The 27,758-nt window shown below is 37.8% G+C and overlaps 1 protein-coding gene across 3 annotated transcripts; it reads left to right on the plus strand.

Moving 5' to 3' along the window:
• The first annotated feature begins 170 nt into the window (after positions 1 to 170).
• ZNF383 (zinc finger protein 383) lies at positions 171 to 27,758 on the plus strand. Of its 3 annotated transcripts, none has more exons than XM_071209569.1 (5): positions 207 to 595; positions 19,847 to 19,973; positions 20,264 to 20,359; positions 23,002 to 23,068; positions 25,273 to 27,758. In XM_071209569.1, exon 5 carries the CDS (start codon positions 25,284 to 25,286, stop codon positions 26,466 to 26,468), a length of 1,185 nt encoding a protein of 394 aa, XP_071065670.1. In that variant the 5' UTR covers positions 207 to 595; positions 19,847 to 19,973; positions 20,264 to 20,359; positions 23,002 to 23,068; positions 25,273 to 25,283; the 3' UTR covers positions 26,469 to 27,758. The 3 variants fall into 3 exon arrangements, with proteins under 3 accessions (XP_058135360.1, XP_071065670.1, XP_004450424.3); XM_004450367.4 differs by lacking the exon at positions 23,002 to 23,068 and adding an exon at positions 1,600 to 1,664 and having other exon boundaries at positions 210 to 595; XM_058279377.2 differs by lacking the exon at positions 23,002 to 23,068 and having other exon boundaries at positions 171 to 595.

The following is a 27,758-nucleotide window of genomic DNA, read 5'->3' on the forward strand; positions in this document are numbered from 1 at the left end:
CCCTCGCGCTCTAGTGAGTAACTAACACTCCTAGAAGAGTCGGGGTACGGCAGCCCCTTCTCTGTGGACAGGCCCAGCCTAACTGTAGAAACTCATTGCAAACTACCTTGTCTCCCTAGCGCCGGCGCCCAACTTTTCCTGGTTCGGGACTACATTTCCCAGAAGTTCTTGCCGGAATCAACTTCCGGCGCGAACACGATGCCCTCTTGTTTTTTTGTTTTTTGTTTTTTTTTTCCCTCTTGTTTATTCGGGAAACACATGGCTCCCGACGGGGAGAATAGGGCAGATCCTTGGAAGAAGCATATTCCCAAAGTGTGGGGCCGACCTCGAGGGGAAGCCTCACTGCGCGCCTGCTTGGAGAGATTCTGGGGCGCGCTTTTGGACAGGCTGCAGGGGTAGCAACGTGGCTCAAGACAGGAACTTGCAAGAATCCCGGGTTCACAAGCGGTCTTGTCTGCGCGGTCCGGCTGCAGTTACCTGAGGGTCCCGCAGGAAAAGGGACGCCGCTTTCGTCGCCCGAAGGACCCTCGGCCTCCTGGGAAGGGGAAGTACGCGGTGATCGGCCTGGTCCCTGGGGCTTGGCTAGGCTCCGCAGGTGCGTCCTCGCGGGTCTGAAGTGACTGGCGGGCGGGTTCCGGGCCTTGGGCAGCGAGAGTGGGCCGAGCTGTGAGATGTCATGAGTGCTGTGGTGACTTTGGTTGACTGCGCGGCGCTGGGTGTGAGATTGGAACTCTGTGTGGCTGTGGAGGGTGTTTCCTGATTCTGTGACCGTGCGCGGACCTGTGTGTGCAGGTGCGACTGTGGCCCCGTGATGGGACTGTGATTGTGTATGCTCGTGTAACTTTGTGTGACATTGCTGGGTGTGTGTGTGTAGAGAGAATCTGTGATTATGCAGCTATGATTGCGTGTTACTGTTTTTGTGTACGTGAGTACCACTAAATGTAAAGATTGTGACGGTAAAGGTATGTGTGGGTATGGCCCTGGAATGCGCGGTTGGGGATGTCTGTAATTGTGCCAAAGTGACATTGTGTGTGTTATAGTGGGGGATGGGTTATTTGGACTGTGTGCCTGTGTATGTTGGAGTGGTCTGTAACTATGTGATCCTGAAGTATGTGGTATTGTGACTATGTGCAGCCCTGTATGATTGTGTGTGCTGCTGTATTTGAGGAGTCTGTACCCATGTGGGTGTGACTGTGTGTGATACCCGGGTTTGGGTGTGAGATCATGATTGTGTGATCGTGCCTTGTGCCATTGTTTGGGCGAGAAGTGCCTGTGATTGTGTGTGTGAGTATGTGGGTCCCACGGTGGGTGAGTGAATCTGCAGTATGGCATATTGGGTATGTGGTATCGGGTGCCTGTGACTGCTCTTGTGACTTAAGTGCCTTGTCCCAAGAGAACCTGTGAGGCAGGACAGATTCTGGGCTAGGGCAGAAGAGACTTCATCCCATCTCTGGGACACAGGAATGACCAGGATGACCCAGATGACTCTGACCTTCCTCTCTCCATGGGTGCCAGGGGTGGGCTCTGACTGACTGCTGTTTTGGTCATTCTGCTGGGCAGGTAAGGCCTGTGTCTCATAATTCCATTCTCCTTCCTCAGCTCTGTTCTTAAAGTGGTACCCAGAGGAGGAAGGAAGAATGGCTGTTGAACAAGCCTTGTACCAGGTGCGCTGGGGTTTCCTTTTTTGTTTTCCGTCTTCTGGACCATCTTGTCTAACATAGACCATCAAGTGACTTGGTTCCTACAAATTTCCGTTCAAGAAAATGATGGGAAGCCCTGGGGGTAGGCACACAGATTCCAGTGTTCTCCCCGACTTTCCTCTAATTATAGTTAATATTTTAATTTGGAAAATAGCTGTTTCTCTTCTGTATTAAGTTTTTGCTTCTTGATATATATATATGAAAATAGAAAATTAAAGCAAAAATAAACTCCTATCACTCAGTCTTAACTGTTAACATTTTGCTCTATTTCCTTCCAATAAGTTTCCTATGTATGTATAGTATATATTATTTTCAGGATTGGAATGTTACTGCAGTTACCATTTCATATCTTATATTTTCACTAAAAATTATGTGCAACTATTATATAGTTTTTCTTTTTTCTTTTTGAATATTACATGCATACAGAAAAGTTCTTAAAATGTAGACATATAGTTTAAAAAATAATTATAAAGGGAAACTATATAACAAAAACTTGAACTTCATTAGCATTACAGAAGCCCCCTGTTTATCTTGCCACCAGAATAAGCCTATCCTTCCTACCTCTGTAGGTAATCCTTATCCTGATGTTAGTGATACTTTTATTTAAAAAAAAGTTTTACCACGTATGTACACATCCCTAATAATATAGTTTAGTTTTGCCTTTTATACAAATGAATTGTGCTATGTAATGTTATTTTGCATCCTGCTTTTCATACACAATATTATTTTGTTGGGTTCACCCTGTTGTTCTATATATAGTTAGAGTTCAGACAGTTAGTTGTTTCCAGTTTTTGGCACTTATAAAAATGCTTCTCTGAACACATTTGTACAAGTACTCTAGTGCTCAAACACACATTTTCCTAGGCTATAAACATGAATGGAATTGCTGGGCTGTAGAATATGTTTTCAACTTTCTTAGGTAATGTCAAATAGATTTTCAATATGGTTGTACCACTTAACTTTCTACTAACAGTTTGTTTTACATTCATTTTGTATTTTAACATTTGGCTGCTTGGTAGTTTGACCTTTGATAAGTCTTCTGATATAATGGTGTATCTTTTAATTTTTAAGTATACATTTTTATTAAAGTATAGCATATGAGAAGTACAGAAATCAAAGTATACAACTTGGTGAATTTTGTAAAGGGAGCAATTCATTTAACAAGTGTTCAAATGAGATCAGAAAATAGAACATTACCAACATTAGCAGAAGCCTGATTTTTTCCCCATCCAGTCACTACCTACCTCTTGTAGAGATAATCATTCTTCTTTTTTTTTTTTAATTAATTAATTTATTTCTCTCCCCTTCCCCCCCCGCCCCCACCCCAGTTGTCTATTCTCTGTGTCCATTTTGCTGCATCTTCTTTGTCCACTTCTGCTGTTGTCAGTGGCATGGGAATCTGTGTTTCTTTTGGTTGCATCATCTTGTTGTGTCAGCTCTCTGTGTGTGGCGCCATTCCTGGGCAGGCTGCACTTTCTTTCGCGCTGGGCGGTTCTCCTTACGGGGCGTACTCCTTGTGTGTGGGGCTCCCCTACACGGGGGACACCCCTGCGTGGCAGGGCACTCCTTGCGCACATCAGCACTGCGCGTGGGCCAGCTCCACACGGGTCAAGGAGGCCCAGGGTTTGAACGGCGGACCATCCATGTGGTTGACGGACGCCCTAACCACTGGGCCAAGTCCGCTTCCCTATTCTTTCTTTTATAAGCATAGATTAATATTTTCTGTTCTTGAAATTTATATAAATAGACATACACAATAGTACATTTTTGTACTTGACTTCTTTTGCTCAACTTTACATTTGTGAGATTCATCCGTATTGCTGCATGCAATTGCAGGTTCATTATTAGCACTGTTTAAAATTCCTTTGCATGAATATACCACAATTTATCCATTCTGTTGATTGGCATTTGGATTATTTCCAGTTTGTGACTACAATGAACAATACTGCTATGAACATTCTTGTGCATGTCTTTCCATGCATATGGCAATGCATTTCTGTTGGGTATCTCCCTAGGAGTGAAATTGCTAGGTCATAGGTTATACATATATTCAGCTTTAGCAGATACATACAATTTTCTAAAATGGTTGTACCAATTTATACTCCAAACTGTAGCATATAAGAATAAACTTTTGAACAAGTTTTACTAGAAATAAAGAGGGATATTTCATAATAAAATGGACAACCTTCCAAGAAAATACATAGTTCTGAATGTGTATGACTTCATAAAATAGTTTCAAATATATTTGACAGAACTAAAAGAAGTAGACAAATCACAACCATAATGGGTGATTTTTTTAGCACTTTTCTCAATAGCTTTGAACAGTCAATATAAAATCAGTAAAGATATAGAAGTTCTGAACAATGTGATTGACAGACTTGACCTAACTGACATATATAGAACTATATATTATAAATACAGAATACATATTATTTTCAAATGCATATGGAACATGTATCCAAAGTGATCATATGTTAGACCATAAAGCAGTTCTCATAAAGCAGTGAGGTTCAAATGGTTGAAATAATACTGTATGTTTTCTGACCACAGTGGAATCAAGCTAGAAGTCAGTAACAAAAAGGTAACTGAAAATACTCCAGTGTTTGGGAGTTAAGTAGTGTATTTCTAAATAGCTAATGAATCAAAGAACACTGCAATGGAAATTAAATATATTTTGAACTAAATGATAATGAAAATATAACATGTCAAAACTTGTGGTGTACTTCCAAAGCTGAACCTTGAGGAAAATATATAGCTGTAAATATATATATACACACACACATATAGATATAAATTAGGAAAGAAGACAGTTGATAAATAAATTATCTTTATATTCATCTTAAAGATTTAAGAAAAAGTGTAATAAATTACACCTAAAATAAGTAAAAGATAGGAAATAAGAATAAGCTCAAATACAAATTTATATATATTCAAATATAAAATGAATGTATAATAGGGAAAATCTATAAAGCCTAGAGCTGGTTTCTTGGAATTAATAAAATTGACAAATTCCTGGAAAAACTTAAAGATAAAAAAGATAAGACAAATTACCAATATCAGATATGAAAAAAAAAAAAGAAGGCAAAAGAGAAACGAACCACTGATGAGCTTTAAGACCAAGTTCTAAATTGATTAATTCTTGGATGGTACCTGGTTGCCAAATATAAGATGACTGGAGCCTGAGCTGAGTAGCTTTTCAGTTTGTTTTATGCAGATTTTTATTTTTCTAATTCATTTTCTTTACTGGACACGATGAATGCTTTAAGTTTTGCATGGGCTCCATTTTATTACAAATCATCATTCTGTCTTGAAGATATATTGACCTGTGCTATTGATGTTTTTGTTTTTGTTTTTCCTATTTATTTTATATGATTTTTTGAGGTACCAGGGGCCAGGGATTGAATCTGGGACCTTGTGAGAAGCCAGTGCTCACCACTAAGCCACATCGGCTTCCCTGAGTTGATTTTATCATTTGTTTTGCTTGTTGTTTGTTTTTGTTTTTTCAGGAGGCACTGGAATCCAAACCTGGAACCTCCCATGTGTGAGGCAGGTATTCAACTGCTTGAGCCACATCCACTCCAATATTGTTGTTTTCTTAAATTTAAATCTACCTTTGTTAATATCACATTATCATTATTAGGGGGTTAATATTGTTAGTAGAGTGTTCATTTCCTAGGTGATAATGGATTGAGTATGCAGTCAGATCTCATTTGGAATATTCAGGGAATTATTTTCTTGAACCCTATTTCTACTTGGTTTTGTGTGTGCCCAAAAGTGCTGATACATCGTAGAATCCTCTTTCTATCTTGGGTTATTGCATGAAGTCACAGGTGCGGTGGGCCCTTCCTGTTCTTGATACAGTTTTTTATTTTTCCTAGGGCTAACTGGCTTTTTCAGAGTTTCTGAGTTTATTCTTTTTAGCTTATACAGATGGAAACAAGAATCTTATACCAGAAATATAAATAAAAGGATAAGAAAAAAAACATACATAATCACTCACTAATTACTACAAAGGGGAAAAAACCCAAATTCATCCTCTTCCTTTGTGTACTTAAAATGACTTTTCTCTTGTATGTCTTTATGGACTTATAGCCTATCACAGACTGTGTGTCAGTTAACTAGTAGTAGTGGTAGACTTTATCATAGTACAAGGAGGAGCAGCAGAAGTATTCATAGTATGTTGTTGCACAAATTATCACTACTTGTGTACTTCCCGATGAGTAATGATGGTGAGCTAGGTTAACTTTTAAGACCCCAGTTCTTAGAATCCTTTTCTAGTGTAATTTCCACTATCATCCATTGCTTTCCCCAAAGGCATTCCCATTAGTGTTAGAATAACCTTATTTCCTATTATGGAAAGGAAATTGAGGGTCTGATGAGCATTTTGGGTGTCTAATGGGAGAGAAGAACCAAGACATCGTTACATGGTTTTGGACAAGAAGATAGATTGGGGAAGAAATTAAGATAGAAAGGCTTTAGTCTCTACAAAATTCATGAGACTGATTCTCATCTTGATTTTCTCTTGTAGGAAACTCTAGCCTTTCTGTTAAATTTTTTCCGTCTGTACAACCTAGATAACTTTAATTCATAGTAAGCCCACTCAGAATCCAATGCTTATTCTTGCAAAAATATGGTCCCTATTCTAATTTTCCTGGTCTTGTGACAGATAATTTTTAGATAAGAGAGTCATAGGAAAATTAGTAGCCTCATGAAGGCACAGTGTCATCACTGGAGTGTTTAATCCTCTATATGATGAAAATAGTTTAGAATTCAGAAAGAATTCAAACAGCTGCAGGTATGTGTCAGGACCACAGTCTATCACCTAAGGAATGTGCTCACCAGAAATGTAAAATTTCCTTTATCTTATTTATTCTTAAAAAATGAATTTTGCTTATTATTCCATAATGTATTTTTCAGTGTGGAAATATCTCAGATTTAATTACTTCTTCAATTAATTACTAAACCCTTGCCCTCAATGACCTGTAAAAGTATGAGAAATTTTTGAAGGTTGATAAAATCACTTACCATGAGAAAACTAGAGAAAAATCAGTGTGAACATAAAACCTTTAAAAAGGAATTTTTCAGTTCTGGTACCACTTAAAGTAACCCAACACTAGTAGTCATTTTGCTCAATAGTAAATCCCATTGCAGCACAAGCTCCAGTTTTTGGATTCTTAGTTCAATTCAAAGAAGAAAAGAAGGGAAGTAAAGAAAGAACACAAAAGAAGAGAAAAGAACAGGAATTTGGATAGTAGCTGATTCCATGTCTTAGGACAGAAAAAGAAACCGGTGGGATCTGGAACCTCTTGCTATTGTCAAAAGGTGAGGCTGTTTTAAAAAATATCCTTTTAGGATATTATAGTGGAAATTACACTAGAAAAAGATTCTAAAGAATTGGTTTCTTAAAAACTCACCCAACTTAATGTTATTTGTCTTTGGAGAAGTCCACATTAAAACCACAGCAAGGGGAGCGAATGTAGGTCAAGTGGTCGAGTGCATGCTTCCCACATGGGAGGTCCCAGGTTTGGTTCACAGTGCCTCCTAAGGAAAATGGAAACAAACAACAAGCAAAAACAAATGTAAAAATGAACTTGGAGGAAGTAGTTGTGGCTCAAATGATAGAGCATCTGCCTACCATATGGAGGGTCCAGGGTTCTATACCCAGGGCCTCCTGACCCATGTGGTGAGCTGGCCCATATGCAGTGCTGCCATGCACAAGGAGTGCCATGCCATGCAGGGGTGTCCCCCTGTAAGGGAGCCCCATGCGCAAGGACTGTGCCCTGCAAGGAGAGCCGACCTGCGCAAAAACGGGGGGTAAGGGGAGAGAAATAAATAAAATCTTTAAAAAAAAACCCCAACAACTCAGGAGCCAATGAAGCTTGGGTTGAGTGCCAGCTTCCCACACATGAGGTCCTGGGTTCATTCCCCAGCCCCCAGTACCTCAAAAAAAGAAAAAAAAAAAAGAAAGAAAACACAAAGAGATACCACTTCATACCCGCTGGGATGGCTATAATTGAAGAAAAGGAAAAAAGAGACATACAGACAATAACGTGTGTTGGTGAGTATGTGGAGAAATTGGAACCCTCATACACTGCTTGTGGGAGTGTAAAATGGTGCAGCCACTTTGTCAAATAGTTTAATAGTTCCTCATAATGGTCAGCATAGAATTACCATATGAGCCTCCTAGGTATATGCCCAAGAGAAACAAAAACATCTGTCCACATGAAAACTTGGGCATGAATGTTCATATAGTAACATTTTGACAGTAGCCTAAAAGTGGTAACAAACCAAATGTCTATTAACTGATAAATGGATATATAAAATATGGTATGTTTTTACAATGGAATATTATTTGTCAGTAAAATGAAATGAAGCACTGATACACGCTGCAACATGGGTGAACCTTGAAAATAGTATGCTCAGTGAGAGAAGCCAGTCAAAAAAGACCACAAATTATATGATTCCATTAATATGAAATGTCCAGAACAGGCAAATCCATAGAGTCAAAGATTTTTAGATTAGTGGTTGCTTCAGGCTGAGAAAGGGAAAGGTAATGGGGTTTCTTTCAGGAGGAATGAAAATGTCCTAAAATTAGAGTGTATGGATGTATTAAAAAACATTAAACTGTATACTTTAAATGGGAGAATTGTATTGTGATTTTTCAATAGATGTGTTATGAAGTGAAAGCTAAACTAAAATTACTAAGTAGGAATTTAGATGAAACATTGGCCATGACGTTGAAGCTGAGTAATGGGTACATGGGGGTTCTTAATACCCTATTCTACTAAATATACTCTGCTTTTGTGTATATTTCTGATATTTAAAAAGTTACAAAGAAAAAACCCAACTAAGTTAATACCTAATGGGGAAATACTTGAAGCATTCCAAGTAAAATCAAGGAGAAAGCAAAGATATCCACTGTCAGCAGTATTATTTAACTTTTTTCCTGAATCTGTTAGAAACAGAATATTCAATAGAAACAACTAGAAAAAAAATTGATTTATTTTTTCCCATAACTTCTACTATCAAGCTTCTTGGTGGGCCAGTTAATTTCTTCTTCCTGGATGAATTTTTCAATCAATACTGGATAATAAAAAATTTTCTAGTTACTTTCAGTCACAAAATCAGTCTCATTTTAGTAATTTTTACATCATTAAGGCCATTGTATTAATCAATACCATAAGCTTTTTTAAAAGTTTGAACTTGTCTTCTTGAGAGAAGCTTGCTATAAGAAGCTATGATGATTACTTCTCTATTTCATTTCCCTGAATCTCTCCTCCTTTCTACTAGGCATTTTCTGATTCCCTGAGGTTGGAGCAGGGAAGGAAAGAGGTACAGGGAAAGGGACAAGAAAAACTTATTGTCTGGTACTGTTGTATTGATGTGATGCTAGTTTTTGATGCTGGTTTTCTCTTACCTTGGAGCATGTTTCCATCTGATTTTTTCTGACCATGAGGCATTCCTATAGAACCCTTTCCTAGAGGCTACTCCAGCTCGCTGCTTACAATCCCTGCATTTATCTTTGAGCATCATTCCTCCACCCCTCCTTCAGTGGTCAGAGTCTTCTCCTGGAAAATATTCTTTGTAGGCTTGAAACAAACCCAGCTCCTCCTGGGGAGGACACATGTAGTTCCAGGAGGGATTTAGGCCCCAGTCTCTGAGCCATCTAAACTCTGGGGACACAAGACAAGTTTTCCCAAAAGCTCTCACCACATTCCACTCGCAACCCTGGTGACACTGGGATCCCCTCCTTCACCTATGAGATGGGACTACAGAGCACCTCCATGCTTTCCAACAATTGATCTCATGCTCAAAGATAGCCTTCTCTCTTAGACTGTCCAATCTCTGAAATACCTTTGGAATAGATGTGTAAATGAGTAAGGCTCGTTGCCCGATGCACTTAGAAGTCAATACTATGACACCAGGATTTCAAGGGAAGAAACATTTATTGACAGACAGCTGCACAAGGAGACAGGAGTTGATACTCAATCTGTGTCCCCGAGTCTCAAGAGCTTAGAGTTTTTATGGGATTCAAACAAAGGAAGATGGAGATGGTGATGTTATTTAAGTTGGCATACACTAACTGGTTATGTTTCGGTTGCAATTAATAGGGAATGTGCGAGTGCAGGCCTGAGAAGTCTGTGAAAACTGATGAAAGCTAGGTGGGGTAAGCACAGACTGGCTGTAAATGAAGGGCTGTAAAGAGGGGCAGACATCTAGTCAGCAGTGTTAAAAATCACTCAGTTAACAGAAGATAGCAGCTACAATAATAAGTAAAGAAAGGGAGATGGGCTGTAAATGAAGGCAAGGAAAGCATCTGGTTACAGCAGTGTTATAAATTACTCAGTTAACATTAGATAACAACTACAATAACAAAAGAAATAGGCTAAAATAACCACAATTAAAAGTAATACTGCTGCACTCAGTGGTTACAAGTGTTGGATTAAACCATGAGCATAAAATCAGTTTCTAGTCAGCTCCTTTGCAAGCCCTAAATAAGAGATGGCAGGATTTCATGACTCCTGCTGTCTTACTCTTCTTCTCCAGAGTTACTTGTCATAAACTGAGACTAAGGCATATTTTATTATCCTGTTATATAGACTAAAACTGGTGCAATTAATATGAGAATTCAAGAAGGTACAAAACAGTACCCAGAAATCAATAGACTTCATATATTAAAAGCAAACAGATGAAAGGTACTTTGGGAAAAGACCCAACTTAATGATAGTCATACACACACCCACATGCACACACACCAGTTTAAAAATGCCTAGGGGGAAGCGGACTTGGCCCAGTGGTTAGGGCATCCGTCTACCACATGGGAGGTCCGCAGTTCAAACCCCGGGCCTCCTTGACCTGTGTGGAGCTGGCCCATGTGCAGTGCTGATGGGCGCAAGGAGTGCTGTGCCACGCAGGGGTGTCCCCTACATAGGGGAGCCCCACGCGCAAGGAGTGTGCCCCATAAGGAGAGCCGCCCAGCGCGAAAGAAAGTGCAGCCTGCCCAGGAATGGTGCAGCGCACACACGGAGAGCTGACACAGCAAGATGATGCAACAAAAAGAAACACAGATTCCCGTGCCGCTGGCAACAACAGAAGTGGACAAAGAAGAAGACTCAGCAAATAGACACAGAGAACAGACAACCGGGGCGGGGTGGTGGGGGGGGGGGGAGGGGAGAGAAATAAGTAAATAAATAAATCTTTTTTTAAAATGACTAGGAATAATCTGAATAAGAAATGTTCATGATCCATATGAAGAAAACGAAAATGTTCCTGGTGGACACAGAAATGGACTTAATAGAAAGGTATTCTGTGTCTAGGAAAGCAAGTGTTACCATCATAAAGATGTCAGAACTCCTGACATTAATCTGTTTATTTTATGCAGCCCCATGAAAAATAGATTTTTTAAAAAAACTTAAAGTAAAAAAGGGAGGTTAATGTTAATTGAGAGGATAATCTAGGGACTGTATAACATAGTGATTTTGGTGGTAGATGAGGACTGTGGTTAATAGAATGTTAGCAAAAATGTTCTTCTATTACCAGCTATTAAGAATATGGTGATACATGGGAAAAATACAACTAATACAAATACTGTAATTTATAGATTATAGTTAACAGTAATATTGTAATATTTTTGTACCAAAGGCAAAGAATGTACTAAATCCTAAAGATCAAAAGAATATGGGATTTATTAATAGTTTTATGAGATATGAATATGATCAATCATTTTTTTCTTCATTAACAAGGAGAACTTGGTCATGTCATTTAACCAACCTGTGCTCATTTATTTATCTTTCTGAATACTGGAGAAGAAATTGGGTTTGCTTTTAAGATAAAAAGATAAATATGTCTGGATAGAGTTTTTCTAAAGTAATGCATACATAACTTGTTAAGCTGCCTTTTGACTGTTATTTTATTTTTTGATGTTGAAGTAAAGTTTAAAAAAATATATGTTGCATACTGAATCTAAGTACACATGAAAATGTAAGCCAGAATATCAGGAAATTTTTGAAAAAGAGGGGTAGTTTCTTAGTTTCCAAGGGCTGCTCAAAGTACCACAAACGAGATGGCTTAGAACAACTTTTACTGTCTCATAGTTCCAAAGTCTAGAAGTCTCAAATCTGTAGGGGAGAATCCTTCCTGGCTTCTCCTATCTCTGCTGGTTTGCAGGCAAGCCTTGCCCTTCAGTTTCTGCCTTGGTGGTTCCATGGCTTTCATCCTGTGTCTCTGTCCGTGTTTGTTCAATTCTCTTCTTTTCATAAAGACACCAGTCATATTGGATTACTGGCTCACGCTAATCCAGTTTGAACTTCTTTTAACTAATTACGTCTTCAAAGATTCTATTCCAACTAGGATCACATTCTTTGGGACTGGAGGGTAACACCTGAACATGTCTTTTGGTGGGACAACAGTCAACCTATAACAGGCAACAGAACATATTTTTAAATTATAGTAAACACAGAATGTGATACTAGCAAATGAATGGACAGGTAGATCACTGAACTAAAATAGAAGAGCCATAAATAGATCCAAATATGTGTCATCTATGGTAATGGTCACATGTAAATCATATTTGTACTCCATAGTTATCTGTTCTAAAGCTCAGTTTTTTTCTCATTTTAATATATCTGGAGTTGGGCAACATATTTGGTTTTTTCCCTTTGTGGTGTATAAAATAATGTTACATATTAGGTTTCATGAAATACTGTGGAATTGATATATGACTTCGGAACACCTGGGTAGCCCTCTTGGGGAAAAATTAAGTTGGGTTCCTAACTCTTTTCTTATGCCAAATAAAGTTCAAATTGATTAGAGGTTTAAGTGTACCAAGTGAAACCCCCAAAACTATAGAAGAAATAAATTTATATAAATATAAATAAGGATAGGGTAAGAAAATTCTTACCCAGAACTATCTATAAAAGAACTGTTGCTAGTTTTGAGTTTTTACATGGCAAAAATATATGCAAAGTTAATTTTTTTTTTTTTTTTTTACAAAATAGAGCTAGAGGGTATGAATGAGGAGTGCTTCTTTGTGCATGGTGAGGGAGATTGCCTGATTTTCTTGGACTTGGAAAGTTAGAAGACTTAATTTGGGAAGTTTTTAGGTCTGTTGGTCTCAGGGCAATGTGTTCCTAGCTCAAGAGTACCAAGTAGGTGAGTCTGGCCTGGGGACCTGTGGGCTGCTGAGAAGGGGTCTTCTCAAGGAAGATCAAAGCAGCTGTATTTTACATCCAGAACATCTTCATTGAAGTGGAGTGGAGTGGGTCTGGCCTGAATCCCTCAGTTGAGGAAGGAACCTGGGTGCTTGAGTGTGGGAGGGGGAATCTGAATCCTTTTCTTTACTCAGATCCAGCTATCCAGGATTCATTTTGCTGTAGCTAGATCCAGGGGTTTCTAGGTTTGGAGAAGGGGTTAGTAGGATTTATTCTATGCTCTCACTAGCTAGAGTTACGTCATAAGGAAGTGGAGGTAGTTTTACCTGGCCAATCTGAGATCCATTAGGCCAGTATGGTTTCTAGTAGATTTCTTTTCTTCCCCAGCCTTGCCTTCTCAGAACAATCCTTTTTCAGGAGAAGAGCCCTGAGGATTGTCATTTCCTGAAGTAGAAAAGCCATGGCCCAGGTGAGGTGATACTTTTTCTTACCTTTCTGACATCCAGTCTTCTTTTTTAAAAAAAAGACCTAAGAGCATTTGCCGTTCTTATTCTGATACTTCAGGCTAGCAGGCTCTCCCTGCAGGATCCTGGTCTCTGTTTCTTTTCATTCTAGCCAGATCATCCCATAACACCCCTAAGTCTCCCTCTTCTTTTCAAATGACATTACTACTCTCATTCAATAAATAATTGGACATCTCTTTTCTCAGTCCTCTGCCAGGGAGCAGGATGGAAAAGAAATGCATTCTCTTAAAGGAAACAAAAGTAGATTTGTAAAATGCACTTGTCCTCTCTGGAGGTATGTGTTGCTTAGTAGAAAACAGACATGAAAAAGTCAAGATTATCTCTACAGACCAGCATTCTCCAGAAAGACAAGATGGGAGGAAGTGTTGATCGTGCCAACTATTAGATTGTTTCAAGATTTCTTGGTTTGTAATCCTTTGGGAACTATGAGTTTGATTGGAAGCTGATATGGAGCTCTGTGACTCTGCTAGGGCATCCATGAGAGAAGTCCAATTTGTGGTTTAGGTTTAGGTCATAAAGAATTTCTGTATGAATCAGCAACATCAGTTTTCTTTATATCAGAAATAAGGAATAGGGATCATGGATGATTACAATGAGTTTAGCCCAATGTGTATTTTGTTGAACTCATACTGCAAGAGCACAGAAGAACCTTATAACCCTTGCCTAGTAATATCTATATTATGGAAAATCCTATACCAATAAACTGATAATAAATAATTTGTAGTAATAGGAACTAATTCTTTTAACAATATGTCAGAAGAGTGAACTAGAATTTATGAGAAAGTGAATGTTTTTTCAGAGACAAAGCTATTTTAATTTTTGAGGGTCAAAATTTATATATTTAAAATTCAAGGAGGGTTAAAAGAGAGGGTCTTTGCTCCTCCAATTAGTCCTACTCCTTTAGCTGATGCCAATGGAATTTATCCCATATTTCTTATTAATATTCCTATATTGGTCTTTCTTGATTAATCTTGATTAATCAGTTTTAGAAAATTTTTAGTCATTTCCTTGCAGGGTATGAATATATTTAGATTTGCTATATCATACTTTCCACTTCCTTTCCTAACAACAGGATTATATCACATTTTTTGTTTAAATCCTGATTAGGACCTTGCAAATATTTTATTGCAAATATTACCCCCCTTATACAAAAACTGTTTTTTTTTTGATAAAGGCAGTTTATTTTACATATTCATACACATATACATCCTTCTTATTTTTATCATGTGAAAGTTTCTTTTTCAAATACCATGACTCTCCTTTTAAAACTGTCTATATACTTTTAAAAATTAAGATTTAAACAAAATGAATGTATTCTGGCAAAAGAAAATCAAACAGGAACTGCAGACAAATATTAAAAGACATAAGTATGCTATTTTAAACACTGATAATTCATTTACTATCTTGATTCAGAGCTAATAAAAGGAATAATCTCTGGAATGCTCTGTATGAAACAGAAGAGTGATTTCTGCAATGCTATGCAATTGTGAGTGGTGAAATCCAATATTATAACAATAATAGTAATGATAAATATTAACAGAACTAGAGAACCTACCACAGTGGGAGAATCTGGGGTCAATATCAACCACCACTGAAACATACCAATCACTCAAATAAGTGTTAAAGCAGTTCCAACAAGCATTAATAATCTAAAAGTATGTTCCTTGAGGCAAGAGGCATTATAATCTGTTTCATTTGTATCCTCTTATTGGCACCTATTATCATAATATCACACAATAGGAACTCAAAACTGTTTAATTACCATATTTACATACATTGATTAAAATTAGAAATAGGCACTTGGAAGAACAAAGTTTGGAAGAGAAGAGAAATGAAAATGTTTATGTTAAGATTTTAATATTATACGTAAATTTTAAATGTTGTTCCACTGTTCTAATAATTGAAAGTTGTGAAACATTACCATATAAGCCCTGCAAAAACATTTAATAAAAGGGCTACATAGTAATAGCAATTGCTAAGATTTATTGAGTGTTTACTATGTATTAGCAAGGTAAACACTGATGTACAGAAACAAAGGAAAGGAGATAAAATCCTTCTCTATGAAAAGCTCATTCTAGTGATCTCTTTCAATATATTGGTAGAACATTTAAGTGTACTTTTTTTTAAAGAGATTTATTTATTTATTTCTCTCCTCTTCCCCCCCATCCCGGTTGTCTGTTCTCTGTGTCTATTTGCTGCATGTTCTTCTTTGTCTGCTTCTGTTGTCGTCAGCGGCGCAGCAATCTGTGTTTCTTTTTGTTGCATCATCTTGTCGTGTCAGCTCTCTGTGTGTGCGGTGCCATTCTTAGGCAGGCTGCACTTTCTTTCCTGCTGGGCGGCTCTCCTTATGGGGCGCACTCCTTGCGTGTGGGGTTCCCCTACGCGGGGGACACCCCTGTGTGGCAGTGCACTCCCCCTGTGTGGCAGGGCACTCCTTGCGCGCATCAGCACTGCTCATGGGCCAGCCCCACAGGGTCAAGGAGGCTCGGGGTTTGAACCGCGGACCTCCCATGTGGTAGACGGACGCCCTAACCACTGGGTCAAGTCTGCCGCCCCCGTTTAAGTGCACTGACACTGGGCTGTGAGTGAATTTCTCAGAGCATTTTCTGAGTTATTACTTTATTTCATCTTGCTGACCTTTTATCATTAGGAGGATCAGTTAGAGGACCTCTTGGAGTCTACTCCAGTTTTATGATGTATATATGCCATTATTAACAGTTGCTCAGATTCTAAGGATGACCTCCCAAAACTGAGTCTGCCCAAGTTTCCAAAGAGAGAAAATCATATCATCTGGTATTCCATGGCAGTCAAACTGATAAAATGGTGCTAAATGAGTAATAATCCACCAACTAAAACCTAATGGATCCCTGGACTGGATTACAGTTATAGAAGATCTTTTCTGATCACTTGATTTTTCAAAGAGTGTTTTAGGTAGTTTTTCCATCCAGTTCCAAAGTGATTCTAAGAGAGACTATCTATTTCTGTGGTCCAGAAGATGAATAAGTAGTATCCATAATTCTTTAATGCATTGACCTGGGCAATTGTGACTCACTAATGCTTTAGAAGGTCTAATCTTGTCATACCTGTTGAGAGACAGGCATATTAAATCACAAAGGAGGTTTTCACAGTGCTCTTCAAATAGGCTGACATTGGTTAAATTGTCACCTGCCAATTTCATAAACTGATGACCATACACAACATGTTTTATTTTTCACCCAGCATATGAAGAATTTCTAGCACCAGCCAATGGATATCTAAGTGGAGATGTAATAAGTGCCATGATGGTGGATAATCCAAAATAATCCACTTTTGATATACAAATGCACCTAGATTTATATTGGGAAGTTCAGATAGTTGTCCAACGTAAAAGAGCAATCCATGAAGCTCATCAGCCAACACCGAGGGAAGCTGAGCCTCTTAAGTCTCGTAGGGATGGGCAGGAACAAGACTCACATCCTTTTGTACTTTCAGGTACCTGAAGATGAAAACTTTAACATAATTGAAGAAATAGTACACACTACTGTCTAATATTGTCTGCTTTGCAGTGAAGATTTGATATCTGCCCAAAGTCACAGCTGGCCTGTAGTAAAGTTTCCAAATTGTACAGTTATTGCCTGAATAAATTAAAGAACTCTCTAGATGAATTCACTAACACAGTTTCCGTAACCCATTGAATGCCAAACATTTCCACTGTATCTTCTTCAAAATTAGTTGGTATAGGATCAAGATTCAAAATTAGTTGCTTAAGCGCTCCTCTGGAAAGGTAGGACTCTCCAGAACAACTTCTTCCTCCTCTGTTGTCAAAATCACAAAAAAAAGCAAGGGAGTTTGCTCCACTCCCTCCCCAGCTCCAGCTCCAAGCTGTCGGTTAGAGACATGGACGCAAGGGAACAGTTATCCATTGTTTACTTCATGTCCTGTCCACACTTCCAGTCCCCAGGATCTGCCTGTACCAAAACCGACTACAACCCCTGAAATCCATGGAATCCCCAAAATCTTTTTATTATGGGAAATTTCAGACATATATTTAAGAAAAGTAGAGTAGTCTCATGAGCTAATAAATATCTGTCATTCAATTTCAGTAATTATCAACTCCACAAATCTTGTTTCATCTATGTCCCTACTTTTTTGTTCTATGAGCTTTTCCCCCACCCTCTCCCTCTCCCTTGGATTATTTTGAAGCAAATAGAAATTGTTATGTATTTCTAAAAGATAAGGATTATTTTAAAAATATAACTACTATGCTGTTACTGCATGTAAAAAATGGTTCATTGAACTTATGCAGGTCAGCTAACAGGGAGGTGAAGATGGTCAATCACCACACCAGGGAACGGAGAGTGCCTACAACTGCAAGCAGAATTGCATCCATCATCCATGTGGAATCTAAGCCCCCTCTCAATATAGAGGTGGAGTCGACATCACCATCCCAGGCCCCACAGAATGGAGGAATAAAAATTCTGTGACTACTAATGGAAGAAATTGCATCATTTATGGGGAGAAAGTGGCCATAGTAGTTGCTGAGGGCAGGGAGTGGGAAGAAGAGATGTGATGAGGGAGCTTTTTTGGGACTTTGGATTTGTCCCAAGTGATATTGCAGGGTGAGATGCTGGACATTATATATCCTGCCATAACCCACTGAATGTACCGGGGGAGAGTGTGAACTACAGAGTAAGCTGTTATCCACATGGTGCAGCAGTGCTCCAAAATGTGTTCACCAAGTGCCGTGAGTGTGCCACAATGATGGAGGAGGTTGTTGGTATAGGAGGAGTGGGGGGGGGGGGAGGGAGGATGGGGGTATACGGGAACCTCTTATGTTTTTTATAATGTCACCTTTTTTGTGATGTATGTATCTTCAAAAAAATACAATTTGCAAAAAATTATTGGGGTGGCAGAGTGGGGTGTGGGTTATATGGGAACCTATTATGTTTTTTTAATGTAACATTCTAATTAAATAAAATAGGAAAAAAGTCTTATTAATATCATCAGTATCTAGTTGGTGTTCTGATTTCCAAGACTGTCTCATTTTTTTTAAACTGTTGAATTAGAATCCTAATAAGGCTTGTACATTGCAATTAGTTGATAGTTTGTGTCAACTCTCTGTGCAGTTTTTTTGTTGTTGGAAAAAAATTCTGAGTGTCCACTCTCTGAATTTTTCTGATTGCTTCCTTGTGGTATCATTTAACTATTTTCTGTAAACTAGTAGTTAGGTCGAGAAGCTTGATCAGATTCAGTTGAGATTTTTTTTATCAAGAATTTTTCATAGGTGGTGATGTATAATACCAGTAGGAGGCGCATTATATCTAGCTCTCTTTTTATAATGTTAGCAGCCATTGACAACCATTGTCCAGCCCCAATAATTTATTAGGGGTTGCAAAATCATATTTGACTTCTGTCTTTCCTTCTCATATATTAGGTGGAATACTTCTATTTATAAACTAAAACTTCTCCTAATCACCTATGTGGTTATGTTGAAGGACAATTCAAATAGGAAAGAATGCTTGATTCTTTCCTTTTATTCACCATTGTTCAAAATAATGCGTTGACCTCTTAGCAATGATTTTTTTCCAGTATCATTATGAATTTATGATTTAAACATTTTATGATCTAAACGTTTTTGATGTGGCCAATCCATTGCAGTTATTATCCTTATAATTTGATGTTCAAAGTATGTAATTTTTGGCCAGTGGAAGCCTGTTTAATTTGGCTTCTGAAACTTTAAACATAATCTTAACTCTTTTTGATAGCTTCCTCACTTTCTGGTATGACAAGACGTTCAATCTCATCCTTTGCATTTCCAACTCAATCCTATGTGAGTTCTTTCTCCGAAGAACCTTGGTTCCTTTTATTGAAAATGGTATTTAGAAACCACAATCGACCCACAGGGTGCTCACTGCTTTTGTTTTTTGTTTTTTTTTAATTAATTTATTTAATTCCCCACTCCCCCAGTTGTCTGTTCTCTGTGTCTATTTGCTGCGTCTTGTTTCTGTTGTCGTCAGCGGCACGGGAAGTGTCGGCGGCGCCATTCCTGGGCAGGCTGCACTTTCTTTTGCGCTGGGCGGCTCTCCTTACAGGTGCACTCCTTGCGCGTGGGGCTCCCCTACGCAGGGGACACCCCTGCGTGGCGCGGCACTCCTTGCGCGCATCAGCACTGCACATGGGCCAGCTCCACACGGGTCAAGGAGGCCCGGGGTTTGAGCCGCGGACCTCCCATGTGGTAGACGGACGCCCTAACCACTGGGCCAAGTCCGTTTCCCAGGGTGCTCACTGCTTTTGGCTTATTCATTGCTTCTAGGTCTTGTGTGTGTACCCAGCCATGAATTTGATAGTTTTAATATATTTCTGAGATCTAAAGATACTGGTTCCCAGGGACACCAATAGAGGTACTCATTTACTTTATCCACACTACAAACACAATAGTCTCAAAAGTATTTCTTTTATTACTTAAGTACTATATGTATGTTTATTGTTTCAGGGATCAGTGATGTTCAGTGATGTGTCCATAGACTTCTCTCAGGAGGAGTGGGGATTCCTGGACTCTACTCAGAGGGACTTGTACAGAGATGTGATGCTGGAAAACTACAGCAATCTGGTTTCAGTGGGTAAGGGCAACTATTCCAATAATTCATAGTCCTCCTCTGGAATGTTGGATTCTTTATCAAGAAAGGATGCTGGATTTTGTCAAATGCCGTAGTGAATTTCTCAGCTGCTTTTCAAGTTACCAGTTGAAGAGCAGGAAGTGGCAGCCCAAATGGGCTATGGCTGAAGCTTCATCTGCATCTATCTTTGGCCATTCTTGTAGTGGCATCTCTTCCTTGGTCATCAAGGGACTGGATCTGATTTCTGGAATATCCACAGCATAACCATGTTCCATATCTTTTCTTGTGAGCAGGACTTTACATTCCTAAGCCTCAAGTGATCTCCTTATTGGAACAAGGGAAAGAACCCTGGATGGTTGGCAGAGAGCTGACACGAGGGCTGTGTTCAGGTGAGTGCAAGATGATTGAATAGAAGTTGAATGTTATAGGTATTAATTCAGCTGGTTGGTAAGGATATAGCAACTTTGAGAAGTTATCTTGGATGATTCCATCAAGGCCTGAGGCCTGTTGAGAGAAGTAAATGCTTTTAACATGAACTTTCAAATGACCTGTTTTTTCCTTCCACCACTTAGTACATTTTCTGCTATTTTTATTCAACCTTCCTCTGAATTCAGTCAGAAGGCACTTCTCCAAACTGTTACCCATATATATTTTTAAATTAAAAAAATGTTTTTAAACACATCAGTTCTATTGATACATGTTAATACAGAATACAGTTCAACCAAAGTGTACAATCATGGTATTTGGTATAATCACAGAATTGTGCCTTCATCACTTCAAATCATTATTAGAGCATTTTCATTATTTCCATAATAATAACAAACAAAAAACAGACAAACAAACAAGAAAATTCTTCACTTCTCAATCTTTATGCTTCCCCTGCTGTACATAGCTGCTATTTCTGGCTATTCTTGCATAATTATTTATTAATATTTACTTATTAAGCAGTTTTATTGAGATATATTCATATACCATATGATCTATCCAAAGTATATAATACTGGCTATTAGTATAATCACAGTGTTGTGTATTCATCACCCCCAAAAATTTTAAAACAATTTTGTTATTCCAAAAAAGAAAAACTCCACACCCCTTAGCAGTCCTTCCCCAGCCTTACATAACCACTAATCTAATTTCATTTGTATAATTCATGTTTACATTTTATATAAATGGAATCATATAGCGTATCATACTCTGTCTGGCTTCTTTCACTTAATGTGTGTTTTTTTTTGGTCTGATATTAACATCTTGTAGTATTAACATACATTTGTTCAGTTTCAGAGAAAGATTGTCTTATATATGCCATTTTATCCATATTCATATTTCACATGAGGCTTTACTATGTTATACAGTCCCATGTTATATTTTACAGCTTTCCTTTCAGTAATATACATGACCTTAGACTTCCCCTTTAAACCACTTTCATACCCAAATAATAATAATAATTGTTACAAATATTATTGTGGCCTTTTCTATTAATTTCCAAAGATGAACACAAAGCCTTTCTACCAATTCTTCACAAGTTAACTCTCAGCTTTTCATTCTCTAACCTCATTCTATTTTCTAGTGACCCATATTCAAGTTATTAACTCCATGAAATTACATAATATATTTCTGTTCTGGGTCTAGGATTGTCCCTGTTAGTTTCTCATATCTGGGCCCTGGACCTGGTAATGGGTTGCAGACCCCCTTCTCAGGCTTTGGGGAGGGAAGCTGTAAAGGCCAGAAAAGCCTCTCTTAATTATATATTTTTAATTTCTTCATGTGCATCTCCTTGGTCCACCAGCAGATGGCACTCTTCAACAGCCCTCTTAGTTCAATGCCTGGTCAAGTGTGTTGTGTTTGCTGCAACTCTGGTTCAGTGTGATAGAAGATCCTGCCTGGCTGCTAAGAGCCTCATAATTCAAACTTTCTCAGATGCAGTTCTCCAGCCTTCACTGGTAGCCTCCTCCCTTTTCCTGGTTAGGAAATAATTCCATTACCCTTGCATCCTCAGCAACCAGTCCCAGTCAGTAGAGAGGGAAATTGAGATGGTCAGATCTCTTTAGTCCCTTGCTGGCCTCCAAGGTAAGCGATGGTGTGGCCTCACCTGGCCTGGAAGAGCTCATTGGACACAGCAGACCAAATTTTTAGGTCAAAAGCAGAGTCAGCCTTAAGCTGTGTCCCTCTCTCTCCCCTTTCCTGGGGAGGTGGGTCCCTGGGGCACCCTTTGTCTCTAGTTGCCAGCCTGAAGGCCTGAGAATTCCAGAATTCTATATGGTGGGGGAGGATGCTGGGAGTTGCAGCTGTAGTTTTTAACTCACAATTTTGCCATTGTGATTCTTTTCCTTTGCCTCTCTCTCTTCTATGCAGTGTTCATACTTCCCTTGGTGTCCTAAACTCTAGAAAAATTTTTTCCAGGCCATTTCTGCCTATCCTCTAGCTATTTTTCTGAGAGAGAATAGAGTCCCATGTCTTTCTAGTCTGTCCTCCTGGAAGTTCTTTTACCCATATTTTAGATATATTAGACTTGTATAAGTTTCTCTGTTACCACCTCTAAAGTATTATGTGTGTGTGTGTATGTAACTGCACTTCCTCTGCCCCAGTGCTGGTCTTCATTATAGCTGTCTGCCAATGACTTGTTTCATTAATTTGTTTTGGAGTTTTCATTCATCTAATATTTTTGATTTCCTAATTGGGGCAAAGGAGTCTGCCAAGTGCTGCAGTTTACTTATTATATCGGTTGTTAAGAATTCAGAGTTTAGAAATGGTGCTAAAATATATCCTTAAATACCTTCCATAAAGTAGAATCCAGTCAAAGAGAAAATCAGTTAAAGAGTTTAACAGAAATATGTAGAAATGGAATGAATCCATATTGAAATAGTGGTGAGAGTCTTGGAAGTGATTATAGTCATGACCTGTAGAGACAATTTTGGGGAAAAAGTATACCTATATTGAAAAGGAAGTGGTTGCAGAGGAGAGCTTTAGGATGAAGGAATAAAACCAGAAGAGCACTTATTGAGCAACTTCTGTTAACCATGCATTGGTCCAGGTGCTGGGGTTATAGTACTGAACAAAACATTCAAAGCTCTACACTTCTGGAGCCTGCATCCTAGAAGGTAAGAAACAAAACATATATCAAACATATGTATATTTAATATGTCAGATGTTGCTAAGTGCTATGAAGGGAAGTTTAGAAGAGGCCTCTCTGATGATGTGATATTTCAAAAGAGACTAAAGAAAGTGAGGAAACAAGTGATGTGAATATCTGGTGGAAGAGATTCAGTCAAAGGGAACATGAAGAACAAAGTCACTGAGTAGGAGCTGAGTGAGACAAGAGGGAAATGTGTGAGAAATTCTACCGAGGTGGCAGGATTTTTGTGTATTTGTGCTGGGTGCAGGCAGATTATTTTGGGTCTTGTGGGCCATGGTGTAGGCTTTTAACTTTATTCTGAATGAGATGTAAAGCCACTGGATGATTTAAACAGAGGAGGGGCATGGCTATGTTTTTAAGGATCACTCTAACTCAGAGATTCCTAACCTTGGATTCTTTTGGGTAGAATATATGGGGTCAATGAATTTGAAATGAAAAGAAATAAAATACATCTTTGCTTTTAAAAACCTCTAATTAAATTTAGCATTTCTTCCTATTATGATATATAGAACAAATCATAGTAGTAATAGTATTTCCTATGACTTTGACATGAGTGGAAATAAGTTTTCATTTCATTTTACTGTGGTTGGAGACATTAAAATATCATTTATGCTCATTACTATTTTAGAACTACTGTGTTACTAGGCTCACTGCTAGATGTTGTTATTAAATGTATTAATAAAGAAAAAAAAAATTCCAGGCAGTGGAAAGCCCTATGAAGACCCTAATAGGAAGGGAGAACTTCCTGTGTTTGATAAACTGAAAAAAGGCCAGTATTGCCAGGTTCCATGAGCAAGTGGAAGTGGAGTATGAGAGGAGGTTTGAGAGGCAGGTAGGAACCACATTTTGAGACGTTTGGAGTTTGAGCAGGGGAAGGCCAGGCCAGATGTTATTCAGGTTACTGAATAGATCAGAGGGTGTAAAAACTTAATTGGGAAGTCTGGGGTAGGAGATTATTTCCGGTAGTCTAGTAAGAGGTGATTCATATTTTGAAGAAGGCATTACAGTGGATATAGAAGAGGACAGTTTAAGTATTACTTAGGAATATTGCTAGGTGAAAGTTGTTGCAAGATTATGTGACGATAGGAGACAAAAAATATGTTGTAATTAATTCCCTGTTTCTGGCTTGAGATGTTCCAACAATCTCCACTTTGATGTCTTAAAATCATTAATTTTCTATTATCCCCATTTTGGGCAAGAAATTCTTCCATAATAATAATTTAATACTGAGCACTTTACTTCAAGTCATTTACATACATTTTTCCTTAACCTCCCAGTAATCAAGAATTAAGAATTATCTACCTTTTATTAGTGAAAAAAATAGGGACTTGAAAGATGTTAAATAATTGCCTAGGAATGTAAAACTAGTAATTAGAGCTGGGGCTTAGTACTCATCAGTCTGTTTCTGATTCCTGTCATCTTTCCATGGCAGTACATTGCACTGCATCTTATTTTCTTTCCTTCTATCTTAAACTCTAGCTGCTTCCTTCCTCAGTCACTACATGAGCAGTCCTCACCTCTCTCCTCCCAAGATAAGCATCATAGAATTTCAAAGCAAATATATTTTCACTGAATCTCCAACCCATAACATAATCTAGCCATAGAAGAGTCTTTCCCATTTACTACTGTCAACAAATTATGTCAATACCTTAGATTTCTCTCAAGCTATTTCCCTATGTGGATAACCATCTATTTCCTCTTCATATTTTATTATCAAGCCTAAGAATCCTCCCCTATGTTCATTTATTCCTCTCTGGAAACCTTTAATGGAGGTCAGAAAATTATCCATATTTCATAATATGATGACATACTCTGCTTACACACACACATACATGCATGCTTATATATGGTATATATGACTAGTTGTCTTTTACTATGGAAGATGGCCCAAGTTAGTATATATTTACCGAGCTTTCCACATGATTCTGATTCACACCAATGTTTGAGAATATTGTGATAATTTATTTCCATAATCTCTTCCCTCCACTTCCTGCAGTATATCTCATTATTGTCTATGCATTTCTTTTCCATTTTTCAGATTACACAGGTATACTTGAGAACTATATGTTGTTTATACTAGATATTATTTCACTTTAATTTTTCAATTTCTGTTATAAAAGTTTTACTTTTGCAAATAGGAAAAATGATTAACACTTCACTTTCTTTCAGATCTGGAATCAATGTGTGAGACCAAGTTATTATCCCTGAAGAAAGAAGTTTATGAAATAGAATCATGGCAAAGGGATATAATAGGACTTACAAGGCATGGCTTTGAGAACTCCAATTTCAAAGATGTTTTGGAATACAGAAACCACTTTGAAGGACAACTGGAATATCAAACTGGGCATTTCAGTGAAGAAAAATTCACTCATGAATACATGCCCACATTTATTCAACACACTTTCCTTACTCTACATCAAATAATTAATAGTGAAGAGAAACCCTTTGAATGTAAGAAATGTGGAAAGGCCTTTAGTCAGAACTCACAATTTATTCAGCATCAGAGGATTCATATTGGTGAAAAATCTTTTGAATGTAAAGAATGTGGGAAATTCTTTAGTTGTGGCTCACATGTTACTCGACATCTCAAAATTCATACGGGGGAAAAACCCTTTGAATGTAAGGAATGTGGAAAGGCCTTCAGTTGTAGCTCATATCTGTCTCAACATCAGAGAATTCATACTGGTAAGAAACCCTATGAATGTAAGGAATGTGGGAAGGCATTTAGTTATTGCTCAAACCTTATTGACCATCAAAGAATTCATACTGGTGAAAAACCCTATGAATGTAAAGTATGTGGGAAAGCCTTTACTAAGAGCTCACAACTTTTTCAACATGTGAGAATTCATACAGGTGAGAAACCCTATGAATGTAAGGAATGTGGGAAAGCCTTTACTCAGAGCTCAAAGCTTGTTCAGCATCAGAGAATTCATACTGGTGAGAAACCCTATGAATGCAAAGAATGTGGCAAAGCCTTTAGTAGTGGCTCAGCACTTTCCAATCATCAGAGAATTCACACTGGTGAGAAACCCTATGAGTGTAAGGAATGTGGGAAGGCTTTTATTCAGAGCTCACAACTTCGTCAACATCAGAGAATTCATGCTGGTGAGAAACCCTTTGAATGTCTTGAGTGTGGGAAGGCCTTTACTCAGAACTCACAACTTTTTCAACATCAGAGAATTCATACGGGTGAAAAGCCATATGAATGTAATGAATGTGGAAAGGCCTTTAATAAATGCTCAAACCTTACTCGGCATCTGAGAATTCATACTGGTGAAAAACCATATGGCTGTAAGGAGTGTGGGAAGGCATTTAGTAGTGGCTCAGACCTCATTCGTCATCAGGGAATTCATACTGATGAATAGTAAAAATTAAAGCTTTTCACATTTCTAATATTTTAAACAAAAGATATTTAATAGTTGCCCCCTTTTCGATATTTTAAAAATTGTTTCACAATTTTATTTTTTAACTTTTAATACTGATGTATTTCACTTGAAGATGTGAATCAGGATCTAAGTGAACATTCTCTCTCTCCCTCCACCCCCCACAATTCTTATCCCAACACTTTATTCAATAATTCTTTCCTTTCACATTGTTTTATTCACCTTCTTGGTGATATATATATATATTATTGCTTATATTTGCTTGTGTTTTAGGGCTATCTTTTCTTCTCTTATCTATATATTTGTGGTTATGCCAATACCATACTGTTTAAATCATGTTACTTTTAGTATTTTTTAATTCCTGGTGGAATTAGAACTTTGTTTTTGAGGCTACTGTTAATCTTTTTTGTTTTATTTCACAAATTTTAGTTTTTGATTGTCAAACAAAATCAGAACTCACAAACAAAAGCCAGATTACTTGTAATTGTACCAACTAGAGATGAGAACTCTCAAATTGGAGCAAATCCTACCAAAGTTTGTTTTTAAAGAAAATGTAATCATGATCTGCACATTATACCTTCACCTACTTTTGCCATGCCAAAACATGTCATGATTACCATCTCAGTAAATATAAATTTTTATCATTGTTTTTAATGATGTCCTTATTCATACTGATAATTATAATTTTTGCAATTATAAAAGCTGCCCCGATTAATATGACCCAAAATTCATTGTGGACTGCTTGATTTTTCTTTTAAAAACCTATTTTAAGGGCTGAAATTATCCACATTTCCTCCTTGTAAGCAGTGTTGTTCCTTTGCATCAGTAGCCCTAATCTCAGTTCCATACTTAAAGGTAACTTTTTTTATCAAGGTGTTGTTTATCCTTCTAGATTTATTATTTTTCTTTTTTTAACTTATATAATCATTGGTTGTGTTTTATTTCTTATCTATGAGTATATATAATCATGCTGTATTAGTTTGCTGTGAGAGTTCAATGAGTTAATGAATGTAAAGTACTACTGTCACGTATTTTGTAAAAGTTATCAAATATTATCATTGATACATTTATTATAATTATGATCAATATTATTTATGGAATGGATTTTAACCATGTTGTCTATACCTTTGTCAAAATCAGATAATTCATAGTGGAAAAGGAATAATGAGTGTAATGAGTTTAAGAAAGCCTTTCCCACCACTCATTATTCATCATGGAATTAAAATGAATGAAAAAATTATTCATCATGGAATTAAAATGAATGAAAAAGTA

Source organism: Dasypus novemcinctus, chromosome 18 (assembly GCF_030445035.2).
Source record: "Dasypus novemcinctus isolate mDasNov1 chromosome 18, mDasNov1.1.hap2, whole genome shotgun sequence".
Taxonomy (NCBI): domain Eukaryota; kingdom Metazoa; phylum Chordata; class Mammalia; order Cingulata; family Dasypodidae; genus Dasypus; species Dasypus novemcinctus.